General features: G+C 34.4%; 1 protein-coding gene across 10 annotated transcripts in view; it reads right to left on the reverse strand.

Moving 5' to 3' along the window:
- Positions 1-18,928, reverse strand: part of DLG1 (discs large MAGUK scaffold protein 1) — a 288,677-nt gene that overhangs the window by 117,108 nt on the left and 152,641 nt on the right. For all 10 annotated transcript variants that reach the window (XM_082625021.1, XM_082625022.1, XM_082625027.1 and 7 more), the window contains 3 exons: positions 15,852-15,905; positions 3,065-3,115; positions 207-331 (listed from right to left, as the gene is read on the reverse strand). In XM_082625021.1, coding sequence (XP_082481147.1) covers positions 207-331; positions 3,065-3,115; positions 15,852-15,905 — 230 coding nt within the window. The remainder of the gene's footprint in view (positions 1-206; positions 332-3,064; positions 3,116-15,851; positions 15,906-18,928) is intronic.

Consider the following 18,928-nt stretch of genomic DNA (forward strand, 5'->3'; position numbering starts at 1 on the left):
TAACTTCTAAGATAAAATTGAATTCCTAATTGAAAAGAGGGAAAATGCTTAAAGCACAATTATCTCATTCATTCATTTGATATCTGAGCATCTACCTTATGTTAGTTATTATGATAGCGTTCATTTGTATTTATTCATTGTTCAGTTTGCCTCAAGAAAAAGATACAAAGAGGATTTGGTATCACAACATAAAGTGCAAAACATACCGCAATCTTCCATCTTGGGCAGCTGCTCCCCCTGCAATTATTTTGGTAATGAAAATACTTGAGTCATCTCCAATGTGTGGGTTGTCTGTACCTCCTGCAATGCTGAAACCAAGCCCTGAATTTCCCTGGGGATAGAGGGGAAAAAAATTGAGTAATATTTATCTTTATTGATAGGTTCCCGTCATTATAGGACCTAGAAACTGTACTAACATAGGGAACACACACATAAAGGCATATGTATAGGAAATATCATGATTTTATATTAAGAAATATAAGGAAAGCTCTTTTTTCTCTATGAATTCAGAGGTATTACTGCTGAATAGGTGAGGCTGATGATGTACTGAGTACTTCTGGAGTCTGGTCTATAATTCTTTCTTTAAAATTATGTGCAGTTTGTCCTTGGAGAGGTGTCACTATTAGGTCTCTTTCTTTTAGACTGCATCTTGCTCACGTTTGGTAAGGCAAATTGCTCCCAAGAGAAAAACAATGAAGCGATCCTTCTGCTGCTGTTATTTCCGAGTAGGTAATACCAATATATTATTTCAGCCTAAATTTTTTAAAAAGGGGTACTGGGTGGTGCTTTTCTTCTGCTAACTTTGCCATCAGCTTATTTTAAAATGACCAAATTGTATGAGCTAAGTAACACAGCCATCATCCTTGATGTGTTTAACCAAGACACCTGACCAGCAAAAGGCAGTTTTTAATACTGAAAGTCCAACTGGAGAACTTAACATTGGTGTACTTTCTTGACAGCAGTCAATTTTGCCAAAGTAGCATTACTTCTTATTTTATTTACGTACTGGATATTTGAATAATATTTTCTTTGAAGAAAGGGTTCTACTGCTACAAAAAGCAAAACTGATCTAAGCAAAGGTATTAAATGTTTGTTTTTGCAAGAATGTTCTAACTTTGGTTTTCAGGCAGCTCAAATAAGTGGGTATATCTGGATCTATTACTAAACTGTACTAAATAGCTTAGAATTTCACTAGACTATGACATGTCCTAAAGTTCTATTTTAATAAAAAATTTTTTTCAGTCTAAACTCTTCAAGAGTTACTAGAGTATCAATAATAGTATCAATAGGTTGTATGGGGCTACCAAGTTACTCAGGTATTCGAGTTCTCTTTTTTACTTGCTTTTTAAAAAATTGAGATATAATTACAAATAACTTTGTGTAAGTTTAAGGTGTACAACATATTGATTGATACATTTATATAGTACAATATGATTACCACCTTAGCTTTATTTAGCTAACACCTCTATGAGGTCACATAATTGCCATTTATTTTTTGTGACGAGAACATTTAAGATCTAGTCTCTTAGCAATTCTGAAGATTATAATACAGTATTGTTGATTATATTCACTACCTGTGCATTAGATCTCTGGAACTTATTCATCTTCTAGTTGCAAGTTTTTATACTTTAACAACATCTCCCCAATTCCTGGTACACAAGCTCTTTAATCAGTGAAAAATACAATGTACAGTTCTGACTAAATAAAGGAATTTAAAAGGTACTGGGAAAAGATGAAAAGATGAATAAGATAAAAAGTTAAGACTATATGTCAAGAAATCTCAATAAAGCTGGGAAAAAACCAACAAAATGCCACAATAAAATGTGTACAATATATTAATACTCTATTTACTTGTAAGACTCAGTCATCCATGTCACTTGAACAGGTGGGCCCAAATTCAGGTAAATGGGCAATAAAAAACTATTATCCCTCTGAAGTCTATTTTTACTCAGTTTATTCTGGCTTCAAACATAAACAAATCTAATTATCTAGGATTTTAAATATACATTCAGTTACTTAGAAAATTCACTTATGAGGAGCACTTCATTTCCCAAAAATGCTGGTCAGACAAGGTGGCACTGCTAAAATACAGTATCAATTGAATGCAGATATTCTTTTTTTTTTTTTTTTTTGCGTTACGCGGGCCTCTCACTGTTGTGGCCTCTCCTTTTGCGGGGCACAGGCTCCGGACACGCAGGCTCAGCGGCCATGGTAATGGGCTCAGCTGCTCCGTGGCATGTGGGATCTTCCCGGACCAGAGCACGAACCCGTGTCCCCTGCATCGGCAGGCGGACTCTCAACGACTGCGCCACCAGGGAAGCCCGAATGCAGATATTCTTAAGGGGAAAATACATCAAGAAAATTTACACATCTGAATTGTATCCTTAAGTTATTTTCTGACTGGGGGAATGCATAAGAAGTTTTCAATAAGGTCTTTTCCATTAAATCTATGGTTATTATCTTGTTGGGAAACAAAACTGATACAATGACCGTATTACTAGGATATTAAATACTTATTTAAAATAAATATTTTATTATGTGAAAGATAAATAATAAAATTAAAAACTGAGAAAAATCTGAGAAACTGTCAGTCTAGAGGAGCACAAGGAGACATCATAACTAAATGTAATGTGGTATTCCAGATGGGATCCTGGAAGAGAAAAATATAAAAAGTAAGGAAATCCAAATAAAGTACAGACTTCAGTTAATTATAATGTATTACTATTGGTTCATTAGTTGAAAAAAATGTATTCTAGTAATGCAAAGATGTTAATAATAGGTGAAACTGAGTCCAGGGTAAATGGAAACTCTCTGTACTACTTTTCTGTAAATCTAAAACTATGTTAAATAAAAAGTTTATTTAAAAAAAAGGTTATTAAAGAAAAGCAACGTGTTCTGAAAATGCCACGGCTAATTTTATACGTGGACGCATTAAAGAAACTAATATTATATGGTTCTGACAGGTGATCTTCCTTGGATCCTATATGAAAGAGCAGTATATTTAAAGAGTTCTTTAAAGCAACAGGTTTATGCATAAAAACTTAAGATAATTAATAGCTTTTACCCTTTCAAGTGTGATTTCTTCATATTCATAATCTGCATCAGTGCCATTAACCTAATGGGGGAAAAAAGAAGTAGCACAGAAATTTAGAGTGTGAAATTTAAAATGGCAAGACATAATTTTTGCATGATTTCTTAATGAAAACCTGTTAAATGTGACAGTAATCGAGTAACATAGCTTGATTTTAACAGTTTTAGGGAAGATTTTCAAGGAATGGAAGAATACAAATGTGATTAATGAGTTGGCACTCATGGTATTGTGACTTTCAAATACAGAAAGGGTACATTCAGCTTTTAATACTTACTGAACTCTTGCCTCTCTTCTCTGCCTTGATCCACACGTCTAATCAGGTGCCAATTCTTACTGACTTAAATATTTCATTTTTTCCTGAAAACCACCACCCCTTCATTTTCATTTCTATTACCTTTTGCTTCAAAAGCCTTTGTTAACTCATCTGGACTACTGCAAGTGTACTCTACCCAATCTCTTAGATGACACTTCGCCATTGCTCAAACCATTCTAATGTGTTTTACATAGATAGATCTTTATGGAGCCCATGTGTAACATACTTGCTCCAAAATTCTCAAAAACTCTCATACAAGGCTCTGTATGAACTGACCCCAATCTATCACTCAACTTCATTCTAACATGTTGCTCACCTCTTCATGAGCCTTATATACCATCACACTTGAATGACTTGCTCCTTCCTTTACATATCCTGCAAGTTCCTCCCTCCACATCTGTTACTTTATTGCTTCCTTTGTCAAATTTCAGTTACTTATTTCATGTCCAACTTTGATTCACCATTCGCACTCTTGCTTACACCATACAGACCAAGCACTTGCTCTCATTCCTTCTAATTTGTTCCATATCTCCTCCTGGAAGAAGTAATTCCCATAGCAAAGGCCACTGGGGAAGGGTGAATAGTGCTTGGAATCAGATTAACTGGGATTCAAATCATTGCTTTAACATTTCTGGTGATACGAAGCTGGGCAAAATACCCAATCTAATAAGTCAAATAGGGATTGAGATAAACTTCATCTCTAGATGCATCCCATCTTCCATCCCAAGTGCTCTTTTGCAATATGATTGAACCATCCTACCATGAAGAGATGTTATCTACTTCCCCTTCCCTCGGATCTAGGCAGGTTCTAGATGACCGCTGTTAAAAAGAATGTGGCACAAATGTTTTGTGGTTTTTGAATCTAGGTCATGTGATGCCTTGTAGTGTTTGCCTTTGTCTTAGAATGCACTTTCTTAGAATCCAGAAGCTATAATGTGAGGAAGCTCAAAGATCCTATGCAGAGATTCAAATGAAGGAGCATCAAGACCCCTGGCCAAAAGCCCCAGCTGCACCTCTAACCAGCAACTAGCACTAACTGCCAGCCATGGACAATGAGGCTATTTTGGATCTTCCAGTCTTTTCCAGTGCCCCAGCCAAGATCATGTAAAACAAAACTATCCAGTTAACCCAGAAAATCATGAGAAATAATGAATTATTTTTAAAGTCACTAAGTTTCAGGGTGGTTTTTTATACAGCAATAAAATAATGAAACAACAGAATAATGAAATCTATGTGAGGTAATCTGTTTTCTTCACCATACTACAAGAAAGCAACCCCTAATTCAGGTCCAATGCAGGAGCTAGGGGTCTTTTTTCCTGAGGATTTTTGAAACTCATCTCTACTACTTTTATGGGTTCTTAATTCTTATGGTTCTAATGGATACAAACCCAATTGCTACTTTGTTTCATCTTCTTTTTCAACTGAAGATATTTTCTTCTTGTTTTTGAAATTATGTTATATATATGTGTGTATATACACACATATACACATATATATACAAACATATATACATACACACACATATATATGTGTATATATATATAAACCTATGATTTATATGCCTATAGAGTGCAGGAGGGTCATACATATGCATATCCTGCCAACTTGACTGGAAGTTCTTTTTTATGAGTAAAAATAAAATCTGTATCTGCAGCTATACCACTCTTCTTATTCTAAAGGTTATTTGTATCATTTTTATTTTTTCGTGCTCAGACTTGCTAAAAGTCTATCAGTCTTTATCAAAGAAGTACTTTTAACATCGCTGAATTATTACATTCTATGGTATTACATTCTGCTTTTATTTTTTATCAATTCTTTACTCTTTCCTTGGGCCCTTTTTAAAGCTTCTTGAGTTGAATGTGCAATTCATTTACAATTATTACTTTTTCTATTTTTAAAAACACCCATTAAAGTTAATAAATTTTCCTTGGCACATGACTTTGGCCAAATCCCCAAACTGCTACATTGGGCTCTATTTTTGTTCATTTGTTTATTTCTAAATAGCCTGAAATTTTGTTCTGGAAAACATTTCCAAGTCAGTATACTTACATAGTCCTTTTGGTATTAATATGTAATACAGTATAAATTTTTGTGTTGTGAGCTTATGGACTTCTGCTTTAAGGAATTTGAGATTTTCACCATTAAGCCTTCTCAAAAGGCAGGTACTCCAAGCTCTACCCACCACCAGTCCCTCCCATCAGGAAACCTGCACAAGCCTCTCAGATAGCCTCATCCATGAGACGACAGACAGCAGAAGCAAGAACAACTACGATCCTGCAGCCTGTGGAACAGAAACCATATTCACAGAAAGACAGACAAGATAAAAAGGCAGAGGGCTATGTACCAGATGATGGAACAAGACAAAACCCCAGAAAAACAACTAAATGAAGTAGAGATAGGAAACCTTCCAGAAAAAGAATTCAGAATAATGATAGTGAAGATGATCCAGGATATCGGAAACACAATGGAGGCAAAGATCAAGAAGATGCAAGAGGGCCTCCCTGGTGGCGCAGTGGTTGAGAGTCCGCCTGCCGATGCAGGGGATACGGGTTCGTGCCCCGGTCTGGGAGGATCCCATATGCCGCGGAGCGGCTGGGCCCGTGAGCCATGGCCGCTGAGCCTGTGCGTCCGGAGCCTGTGCTCCGCAACGGGAGAGGCCACAACAGTGAGAGGCCCGCGTACAGCAAAAAAAAAAAAAAAAAAAAAAAAAAAAAGAAGATGCAAGAAATGTTTAACAAAGACCTAGAAGAATTAAAGAACAAACAGAGATGAACAATACAGTAACTGAAATGAAAACTAAACTAGAAGGAATCAATAGCAGAATAACTGAGGCAGAAGAACGGATAAGTGAACTGGAAGACAGAATGGTGGAATTCACTGCTACAGAAGAAAGAAAAAAGGATGAAAAGAAATGAAAACAACCTAAGAGACATCTGGGACAACATTCACATTATAGGGGTCCCAGAAGGAGAAGAGAGAGAGAAAGGAACCGAGAAAATATTTGAAGAGATTATAGTCAAAAACTTCCCTAACATGGGAAAGGAAATAACCATGCAAGTCCAGGAAGCGCAGCAAGTCCCATACAGGATAAACCCAAGGAGAAACACACTGAGACACACAGTAATCAAACTGACAAAAATTAAAGACAAAGAAAAATTATTGAAAGCAGCAAGGGAAAAGGACCTACAAAAACAAACCCAAAACAATTAAGAAAATGGTAACAGGAACGTACATATCGATAATTACCTTAAACGTGAATGGATAAAATGCTACAACCAAAAGACACAGGCTTGCTGAATGGATACAAAAAGAAGACCCATATATATGCTGTCTACAAGATACCCACTTCAGATCTAGGGACACATACAGATTGAAAGTGAAGGGATGGGAAAAGATATTCCATGCAAACGTAAATCAAAAGAAAGCTGGAGTAGCAATACTCATATCAAATAAAATAGATTTTAAAATAAAGAATGTTACAAGAGACAAGGAAGGACACTATATAATGATCAAGGGATCAATCCAAGAAGATATAACAATTATAAATATATATGCACCCAACATAGGAGCACCTCAATACATAAGGCAACTGCTAACAGCTGTAAAAGAGGAAATCGACAGTAACACAATAATAGTGGGGGACTTTAACACCTCACTTACACCAATGGACAGATCATCCAAAATGAAAATAAATAAGGAAACAGAAGCTTTAAATGACACAATAGACCAGATAGATTTAATTGATATTTATAGGACACTGCATCCAAAAACAGCAGATTACACTTTCTTCTCAAGTGTGCATGGAACATTCTCCAGGATAGATCACATCTTGGGTCACAAATCAAGCCTCAGTAAATTTAAGAAAATTGAAATCATATCAAGCATCTTTTCTGACCACAATCCTATGAGAATAGAAATGAATTACAGGGGAAAAAACATAAAAAACACAAAGACGTGGAGGCTAAACACTACATTACTAAATAACCAAGAGATCACTGAAGAAGTCAAAGAGGAAATCAAAAAATACCTAGAGACAAATGACAAAGAAAACACGACAATCCAAAACCTATGGGATGCAGCAAAAGCAGTTCTAAGAGGGAAGTTTATAGCTATACAAGCCTACGTCAAGAAACAAGAAAAATCTCAAACAAACAATCTAACCTTACACCTAAAGGAACGAGAGAAAGAAGAACAAACAAAACCCAAAGTTAGCAGAAGGAAAGAAATCATAAAGATCAGAGCAGAAGTAAATGAAACAGAAACAAAGAAGACAACAGCAAAGATCAATAAAACTAAAAGCTGGTTCTTTGAGAAGATAAACCAAATTGATAAACCATTAGCCAGACTCATCAAGAAAAAGAGGGAGAGGACTCAAATCAATAAAATTAGAAATGCAAAAAGAGAAGTTACCACAGACACCACAGAAATACAAAGCATCCTAAGAGACTACTACAAGCAACTCTATGACAACCAAATGGACAACCTGGAAGAAATGGACAAATTCTTAGAAAGGTATAACCTTCTAAGACTGAACCAGGAAGAAATAGAAAATATGAACAGACCAATCACAAGTAATGAAATTGAAACTGTGATTAAAAATCTTCTAACAAACAAAAGTCCAGGACCAGATGGTTTCACAGGTGAATTCTATCAAACATTCAGAGAAGAGCTAACACCCATCCTTCTCAAACTCTTCCAAAAAACTGTGGAGGAAGGAACACTCCCAAACTCATTCTATGAGGCCACCATCACCCTGATACCAAAACCAGACAAAGATATTACAAAAAAGGAAAATTACAGACCAATATCACTGATTAATATAGATGCAAAAATCCTAAACAAAATACTAGCAAACAGAATCCAACAACACATTAACAGGATCATACACCATGATCAGGTGGGATTTATCCCAGGGATGCAAGGATTCCTCAGTATATGTAAATCCATCGATCTGATACACCATATTAACAAATTGAAGAATAAAATCTATACGATCATCTCAATAGATGCAGAGAAAGCTTTTGACAAAATTCAACACCCATTTATGATGAAAACTCTCCAGAAAGTGGGCATAGAGGGAACCTACCTCAACATAATAAAGACCATATACGACAAACCCACAGTAAACATCATTCTCAATGATGAAAAACTGAAAGCGTTTCCTCTAAGATCAGGAGCAAGACAAGGATGTCCACTCTCACCGCTATTATTCAACATAGTTTTGGAAGTCCTAGCCACAGCAATCAGAGAAGAAAAAGAAATAAAAGGAATACAAATTGGAAAAGAAGTAAAACTGTCACTGTTTGCAGATGACACGATACTGTATATAGAGAATCCTAAAGATGTCACCAGAAAACTACTAGAGCTAATCAATGAATTTGGTAAAGTTGCAGGATACAGAATTAATGCACAGAAATCTCTTGCATTCCTATACACTAATGATGAAATATCTGAAAGAGAAATTAAGGAAACACTCCCATTTACCACTGCAACAAAAAAAATAAAATACCTAGGAATAAACCTCCCTAGGGAGACAAAAGACCTGTATGCAGAAAACTATAAGACACTGATGAAAGAAATTAAAGATGATACCAACAGATGGAGAGATATACCAGGTTCTTGGATTGGAAGAATCAATATTGTGAAAATGACTATACTACCCAAAGCAATCTACAGATTCAATGCAATCCGTATCAAATTTCCAATGGCATTTTTTATGGAACTAGAACAAAAAAATCTTAAAATTTGTATGGAGACACAAAAGACCCCAAATAGCCAAAGGAGTCTTGAGGGAAAAAAAAGGAGCTGCAGGAATCAGACTCCCTGACTTCAGACTATACTACAAAGCTACAGTAATCAAGACAATATGGTACTGGCACAAAAACAGAAACACAGATCAGTGGAACAAGATAGAAACAAGATAGAAAGCCCAGAGGTAAACCCACGCACCTATGGTCAACTAATCTATGACAAAGGAGGCAAGGATATACAATGGAGAAAAGACAGTCTCTTCAATAAGTGGTGCTGGGAGAACTGGACAGCTACATGTAAAAGAATGAAATTAGAACACTCCCTAACACCATACACAAAAATAAACTTACGCCTAAATGTAAGATCGGACACTATAAAACTCTTAGAGGAAAACATAGGAAGAACACTCTCTGACATAAATCACAGCAAGATCTTTTCTGATCCACCTCCTAGAGTAATAGAAATTTAAACAAAAATAAAGAAATGGGACCCAATGAAACTTAAATGTGTTGCATGGCAAAGGAAACCATAAACAAGATGAAAAGACAACCCTCAGAATGGGAGAAAATATTTGCAAATGAATCAACGGACAAAGGATTAATCTCCAAAATATATAAACAGCTCATGTAGCTTGATATTAAAAAAACAAACAACTCAATCCAAAAATGGGCAGAAGACCTAAATAGACATTCCTCCAAAGAAGACATACAGATGGCCAAGAAGCACATGAAAAGCTGCTCAACATCACTAATTATTAGAGAAATGCAAATCAAAACTACAATGAGGTTATCAGCTCACACCAGTTAGAGGGCTTCATCAGAAAATCTACAAACAACAAATGCTGGAAAGGGTGTAGAGAAAAGGGAACCCTCTTGCACTCTTGGTGGGAATGTAAGCTGATACAGCCACTATGGAGAACAGTATGGAAGTTCCTTAAAAAACTAAAAATAGAATTATCATACGATCCAGCAATCCCACTACTGGGCATATACCCAGAGAAAACCACAATTCAAAAAGACACATGCACCCCAGTGTTCACTGCAGCACTCTTTACAACAGCCAGGTCATGGAAGCAACCTAAATGCCCATTGATAGACGAATGGATAAGGATGATGTGGCACATATATACAATGGAATATTACTCAGCCATAAAAAGGAATGAAATTGGGTGATTTGCTGAGATGTGGATGGATCTAGAGACTGTCATACAGAGTGAAGTCAGAAAGAGAAAAACAAATATCGTATATTAACGCACATATGTGGAGCCTAGAAAAATGGTACAGATGAACCAGTTTTCAGGGCAGAAATTGAGACACAGATGTAGAGAACAAACGTGTGGACACCAAGTGGGGAAAGCCGAGGGGGGGTGGGGGTGGTGTTGTGATGAATTGTGAGATTGGGATTGACATGTATACACTGATGTGTATACAAACTGATGACTAATAAGAACCTGCTGTATTAAAAAAAAAAAAGGTAGGTACTTAGTAAACGTCCTTGACACTTCACTTAATGCAAAGTCATGATGTATTGATATCTGGTGAGGATTCTCGGTAGCATAGAGTAATTTAAAAAAGGTAAAAAGTGAGAAGGCCATATGAACCCCAGATGACTTTATTCCTATATGCTTAATAACTTGAAACTGTCTGATAATTTCATGTATAGAGAGAATTCAATAACATCATTAAACACATTCAAACTGGGCTTCTAAATGCCAAGAATACATTATCAAAACCACAAATTACTCTACAAGTACCACTTTATTAACAGTAAAAGTACAAAAAAATAATGTTGGTGTAATATTTTCAAAAGCTATATGGTTTCCAGCAAAACTACAAAATGGTTGATTTGCTTAGTTTTCTTTTTATAATAGCTTTACAAAATGCGGCTTCCAACAGGAAAGAAATGCTTGGCTAATGGGTTTATCACTCTCAATTAACAGGATAAGAAAACAGGTGAGAGGTAAGAGGTAAGCTGTGTATAAAATGCGAGAAGAGAGATCAATCTTTAGACAACGTAATATTTTACTGACAAAATATTTGGTTTTTTTCCCCCCTTAAAAATAGAAAAGAATAGATTTAGAATACTTCTTGAGAACTGTCATTGCTACTACTTCCTAGGTTTTGAATTTAGTCCTATTAACAAAATGGGATTGTGTATCGGGGTGGGGGTGAAAGCTGGAGAAGAAACTAGAAGTGGATTGGAGCCTGATTGTGAAAGGTCTTGAATGTTTTCCTGATGAATGAGAAATATTCTTGAAAGCTTGGGAACATCCAGTAGGTTTAATAGATTTTCCAGAAAAAGAACTGTGGCAGTATGTAACAGAAATGGAGAGAAATTGGAGAAAAGTAAATTGATAAAGAAGTTATGGCAATAATTTGGGTAAAAGGAAGAAATTCCAAAGACACTTAAGAATTGGTGGTAAATTTCTAAATATTAGAAAAATCTTAATATTAACGGGGAAAAAGTCCCATAAAGTCATAACTAAGAATAAGTACTCTATAATAAACCTGACCAGGAAAAAAAATCAGATTATATAACATATAGCAAAGATGAGTTGTATTCCACTGATCTAATATGATTTGGGACCAGAACTATGCTGCTTTAATTAAACAGTGTTTTATTATCTGCAGGGAAATCCCCCCAAATTACTTTTATTTAAAATTTTACTTGGTTATTTTGAGTTTTTTTTTTTTTTTTTTTTTTTTTTTTTTTTTTTTGCGGTACGCGGGCCTCTCACTGTTGTGGCCTCTCCCGTTGCGGGGCACAGGCTCCGGACGTGCAGGCTCAGCGGCCATGGCTCACGGGCCCAGCTGCTCCGCAGCATGTGGGATCTTCCCGGACCGGGGTACGAACCCGTGTCCCCTGCATCGGCAGGCGGACTCTCAACCACTGCGCCACCAGGGAAGCCCCTATTTTGAGTTTTTAACTTTGCTACATCAACACTGTCCAAAAGAACTTTCTGTGATGATGGAAGTGTAAAATAATCTGCCTTTTCCAATACAGGAGTTACTTACCCACACATGGTTACTGAGTGCTTGAAATGTGACTACTGAAACAGAGAAACTATATTTTAAATATTATTGAATTTTGATCAATATAAATTAAATACCAACACATGGCTAGTGGCTTACTATTTTGGAAGATGCAGCTCTAGATGAATCATTAAGTCTAACTCCATTCCTCCAAAACACATGTACATATTCTCTTTTTTCTCTCCTCCTCCTTTTAAGTATTAATATCAATTTATACTTAAAACTGAGTATAATACATCATACTTAATGGTAAAAGACTGAAAGCTTTCTCCCAGGGATCAGGAACAAAACAAGAATGTTTGCTCTGCAACTTCTATAAAACATTTTAAGGGAGGTTCTAGCCACGGCAGTTAAGCAAGAAAAATAAATAAAAGGTATCTTTATTGGAAAGGAAGAAGTAAAACTATCTCTGTAGATGACATGATCTTATATAGAAAATCCAAAGGAATCTACATGAAAAAAACCGTTAGAGCTAATAAATGAGTTCAGTAACATTGCAGGTAGAAGATCAATACTCCCAAATCCATTATATTCCCATATGTTAGCAATGAAAAATCCATAAATGAAATTAAGGAAACAATTTCATTTATAATAGCATTAAAAGAATAAAAATACACAGGAATAAATTTAACAAAAGTAGTGTAAGACATGTACACTGAAAATTATAAAACATTGGTAACAAAATTAAAGATGTAAGTGAATGGAAAGACAGTCTGTGTTCATGGACTGAGAGACATAATGTTGATAAAATGACAATAATCCCCAGATACTTGTATGCCAACGTTTACCACAGCATTATTCACAACAGGCAAAAGGTGGAAACAACCCAAGAGTCCATCAAGAGAAGGATGAATAAACAAAACGTGGTGTGTGTGCGTGTGTGTATATGTGTGTGTGTGTATATATATATATATGTAAAATGAAAAATAATTCAGCCATAAAAAGGAATGACATTCTGACACATGCTACAACATAATGAACCTTGAAAACATTATGCTAAGTGAAAGCAGCCAGATACAAAAGGCCACATATTGTATGATTCTATTTATATGAACAGTCTAGAAAAGACAAAGCCATAGTGACAGAAAATAGATTAGTGGTTGCCAGGGGCTGAGGTAAGGGCAGAATGCGGAGTGACTGCTAATGGGTACAAGGTTTCCTTACAAGGTGATGAAAATGTTCTGGAATTTGAAAGTGGTGGTGATGGCACAACATTGTGAATAGACTAAAACCACTGAATCGTATACTTTAAAGGGGTAGATTTTGTGTTACGTGTCTCAACGTAAAATTTTTTAAGGTGAAAAAGTTGAAAAAGGTGAGATATAACATAAATTCAAGTTGAAACAATGAGTTAATACATTTTAAACATTATGCTAACAAAAGATCGAAAAGTTAATTACCACCCCATGCTAGTGACAGTATGGGGTAAAAACAGTAATAATTTTTGTTGAAGTACAAATGGATATAACTCTGTGAAGTACAATTTGGCAATAATGATCAAATCTAAAAATTGACACACCCTTTGAGCAATCTATGTATCAATATATAAATATACTGATTATATAATTGCATATATACACAAAAATATCTATACAAAAATTATCAGTGGGGGCATTGATTTTTATATGGTAAAAGTTTGAAAATAACACATATATGCTTGTACATGCACAGAATGTTTACAGAAGGATATATATATATTATATATATATAAATTACTTAATTTTAGAAAGCATGGTGACAACAATCAGAAAAAAAAGTGTTATAAAGCAATAGCTGCAAGTTTTCTTATTTTTATTCATCAATACATAGCTGGTATTAAACGATCAGGACTTAACAAAGGAATAACAAGTTTAAAAACCATTCTGGAATGTATTTTAAATTTCAGAATTAAATTAAAAACCTGAAAAGAATAGTTACTAAACATTTTACACAGTGTTCTTCAAGTATGATAAAGTACCACACTCTGAAAAATCTTGCTTAAGAAATTGGAATTTATGTTTTAGCCATACGTACTGAAAAAGTTTAATAAAGCAGGCCCAAGGGTGCTATCACTAAAAGGGTCTTAGCAGGCATTTGAGAAATTGATTTTGGGTGTGTTCCCACCATTCCCTAAATGAAAGGGCTGCTTACTGTGGCTAGACTTTGCAAAGACAATGCATTTTATGCTGAACACCTGTTTTTCTTCTGGGAGCTTGGAAATTTGGTATGTGCTGGACAAAGGATGCCTATGTGATCATCACCAATAAATAACTTTGTGCTGTGTCCATAATGGGCTTCCCTGGGCAGAAAAACTGCATACGTGTTGCTACATTTTCACTGCTAGGTGAAAAGAGTGCTCTGTGGACCCCTCTGGGGAGGAAGAAAGTAGAAGGAAATCTAACCATGGATTCTTCTGGGCATACAGCCTTATAATCTGACTGTAGATCCTGACTTATCACATAGCTGTAATAAATCTTAGCCATAAGTACAACATGCTGAGCCTTGTGAATCCTTCTAGCAAATTTCTCACCGTGGGTAGTGAATGGTTTTCAAGACTCCCAACATACCCTGCTTTAGCAGGAAAAGTATTTTTTGAATAATATGTCATACAAACTTAAAATTAATACAACTTTTACTCTAAGTTTGCTGCTTGTATGCTAGTCCTGCTTTTAATTTGTTGACATTTCCCCTAAAATGCATGTGTATTTATTTTCCTTGTTGATATCATTTTCTGTTAGTTCTTACATATTAACCTTTCAGTTGAAAGGGTTTTAAAATAAAAATATTTAATCACTGATTCTGTCCATAAGCAAAACATAAGTCAACAAAAAGAAAAAGTGAGGGAGAAAGAAATGTGAAGAATATTGACAAAAGTACAAATAAAATTCTGCTTAAGTATTCTTTATCCATGTGAAAGGTGACACTGACTGAAAAGAGTATTTTTGGTTTGTATTAAGTATTATTATTTGAAGTTTTCAAAAATTCCCCCCAAATTTGATATACCCATATAAATATAAACAGAAGATAAAGCCAAATATAATGTTTTCAAGTATAGACTGAAATCAACTAGTTAAACTAGTTAAACTAGTTAAAAAATTGGAGAAAAAGATTTTTACAATCTATTAAAGTATGCACCATTTGCTTTTTTTAAAATGTGTGAGCACAACTTCTACTTAAACATCTCCGAAGATATTTTATTTGGGGTGAAAAATGTTAGATTCCGCTGTTCTGGCTATTTATCTCTAGGAGAAAGAAGGCTTTTTAACAAAAGAAGTTTAGAGAGAAGCACTAATCAATTTAAAGTTATAAAGTTATAACTAATTATTTTAATATGTGAACACCTATAAACCTGGTCACTAAAAATCTAGTCACTCAATTAGACTTCAAAAATGACTCTTTGAATATATGGCATTGTGTAAATGACCACTGGTCAGATAGCGAAAGTTATTCATTTTAATTTAAAAATAAAATTTCTTATTTCAACATTTCTGCTTTGCAAGTGTATAGAAAAAGAACAATCAAAAAAGGACGGTACTGCTTCATTTACTTTAACAATTACAGCTTAGTGATAGAACACTGTAAGCACAATGTATTAGAGAAAATAATGCTGTGAGTTTTGTATCTATATCAAAACCTACAAAAGAGAAAACAGAATTATTTAAATATGGCAATGAATGGAACTTACATAAGTTGATGTTTCCAAGCTATCTGTGTTGACCAGTACTGGAGGAGGATTTGCCTTAGAGAAAGAATTGTAAATGTATTAGGCTTAACAGGAAAATGGACACATTACATAATAATGTTCACAAATGTTAGAAGCATATGAAAGATTTGCTATTTCTTTAAGTATAATTTTATATGAACTTTTCATATGTTAAACTATGTATCCAGTTTCTAGCACCAATAGAAAGATTTAGGTATAGGCAGTTGTTATATTTGCTTTTGAGAAATAAGTTCTTATTTCTGCTAAAACAGACACAATTTTCTTAAGATTTGCAAAGAAGTTCACCAGCCTTCTCAAAAAATCCACAAATATTCTCTAGCATACAAACAACTCTTCCCAAATTGGTTAGAAATCATTTGCTTTTCTAGTCTCAAGGATCCCATGAAGATTCCAATCATTTTATCACCCAGAAAAAAAATTCTGTCCCACACTGAACTGTGTTTAAACACTGGAATAAAAAAAAAAGCCATACAAAGAAATCAATCGCAAACTTTTAGAATACTGGAAACATACTCAACGTAAAAGCCCTCAATTGTTATCAACTGCAATTACTGCTTTCCATGTGTTATTCTAGACCACTCACAGAATAACTAGTGGTCAAAAAACCCCACAAAAAAAAACAAAAAAACCCACAAAAAAGCCAAGTAGAATAATAACATAGGTCTAATTAAGTTTAGAATGAGAAAAGCTTGGCTTTCTGCTTAAGTTGAAAAGTGTTTATTATGTAGGTGCAATAAAACTTAAAGAATAAAATGCATTTAATACCAAATGAAAAACAGACCAGAATATACTAGAAAACTGATGTGATTCCTCTTAAAATTATCTTTCTTCTGCATATTTAAGAGTATAAAGTTACCAAGTCAAATGACATCTTCAGAGAATCAAAAAGATGACTATCCTTTAAATAAATTTTAAGAGATGTGTTTAAACATTAACAGTTCTTCTACTCTAATTAACTAAAGAATTACACAAAAAGGTTGTATGAAGGAAACATAATACACAAAATAACCGTTTTCTTCCAAGTGTATGGGCTTTTCTAAAAGGTGAATGAATATTCAGAATTCAAATGTTTTACATTATTTTCAGCAAAGTACTAGATCTGGATGATCATATGATAAAATGCTTAAAGACAACACCACTGCATGCTTAAATAATTGTACAGTATGCGTCTCAGCTACATAAAGCAGCAAGTTAAAAATGAGTAGGGACAAGGATTTACTGTACAGCACAGGGAACTATATTCAATATCTTGTAATAACCTATAATGGAAAATAATCTGAAAAAATGTATATAACTGAATCACTTTGCAGTACACCTGAAACAATAAAAAGTACCCTGAAAAAAACAAACATACAAAATGAGTAGGGAATACTTTAATAAATATAAACATGACACTAACTACTTTATGTGTAGTCCTACCTTTGACTATGATAGTCTGTTTTCGAATGATTCAGTGAAAAGCAAACCTAACAGGTAAAAATACTATTTGTGAGAATGATATTTAAGCAAAGCTAGTCAACTAACAGACATTTGAGATTTTATGAACATTTGAAATTATTCATTTCCCAATGACTACTGAGATTTCTCAAATTGATATTTTAATTCATTAAAAAATTAATGGTACTTCACCTTTTTTTGCTTAAGAAAATACAGAGGAGGGCAAGAAAGAACAAAGCTATTTAAAGTTATAAAAGAAGTTACATTATTCAAAAATTATGGCAAGAAAACCATTTGGTTCTCTCTGCTCATTTATTACCAAAAATATAGTGGAAAAAGTTGTTTATTACCAAAATCTAACTTATACCAAAATTATCACAACACTAGCTGTTCATGATCACCAACTCATCATCACTGTAGATAAGTTATCTTTTGATTCTAGTCATATAAAAAGTCTAACTGATATTGAAATACATACAAACCAAACTATATAAAGGGTTAAATTTACTTCAAAATAAAATAATGACAATGAGAGATCAGGAGAAGAAGGGGCTATGGATCATATAAGAGTACATGAATTGAGGACTGTTGTAGTTGGGTGATAAGTATACATGGGAGTTCACTGTACTACTACCTTTATGTCTGAGCATTTTTGAAGTTTTTCATAATATACAGCAAAACAATTATATTGAGTCAAGTACTCAGTTTGTAAGAGGTTAATAACTAATACAGTTGTGAAATATTATAGGTTAGAGTTGCTATTAAGATATTAGCATTCCCATCATAAAATTAATTTCAATTTTAAAGTTCAGTTCTGAATAAAGAATAATACAGACTAGTAAAAATAATTTGTAGTTTTGACTTAATGAATATGATTAGATAATTCATATATATACAGTAAGTTTATTTGTAGATGTATCTTAGAATTAATATGAGTGAATGATCACACCTGAAGGGAAAGCATGGGAATAAAGGACTTGAAACTGAACAAAAACTGGGAATGTTCACAATGCGGATTAAGAAAGAATTTCATTCAAAACTAATGTCAAGATAAGACAACCTAGCAATTTGAAAAAGACATATCACAAAATATAGTTTAAAATAAGAGCCTACGTAAATGACGCTCAAGAGGCATGATTTGACGGCCTCAAGTTTTAGCCGCCTAAAATAATGATAAAAATATTTAAGACTGTGTTAGCAGGTAGAGAATTAAAACATTACCTTAAAATTTACCCTTACTAACTTGAGATTTTCTAAATTCTTATATTACAGAATACAGAAATGGTATCTGACAAAGTAGTACTCCATTCCTCTCAAATTTGGAAGTGGTGGGAATGAGGTAGCACAATGGGCTTGGAGGGTATGATATACAACTCAGAAAGACATAATAACCTAGCGCCAAAGCCAGAACAGGTACTTCTGAAGGAAGAGATAGAGAAAAATTTGGCCATGGAATTTGCTACTTTCAGATAGCTGAAGTAGAGAGCACTAAAATAAAAAACAGTAGCGAATCTGGATAGTTTAAGACCTCGGGATCTGTATCTAGGACAGGGGATAGAAGAATAGGTAACATGGAATTATCAGCTTTGCTTAGGGAGGAA

This window comes from Mesoplodon mirus (assembly GCF_964341445.2).
Source record: "Mesoplodon mirus genome assembly, chromosome: 6".
NCBI lineage: Eukaryota > Metazoa > Chordata > Mammalia > Artiodactyla > Ziphiidae > Mesoplodon > Mesoplodon mirus.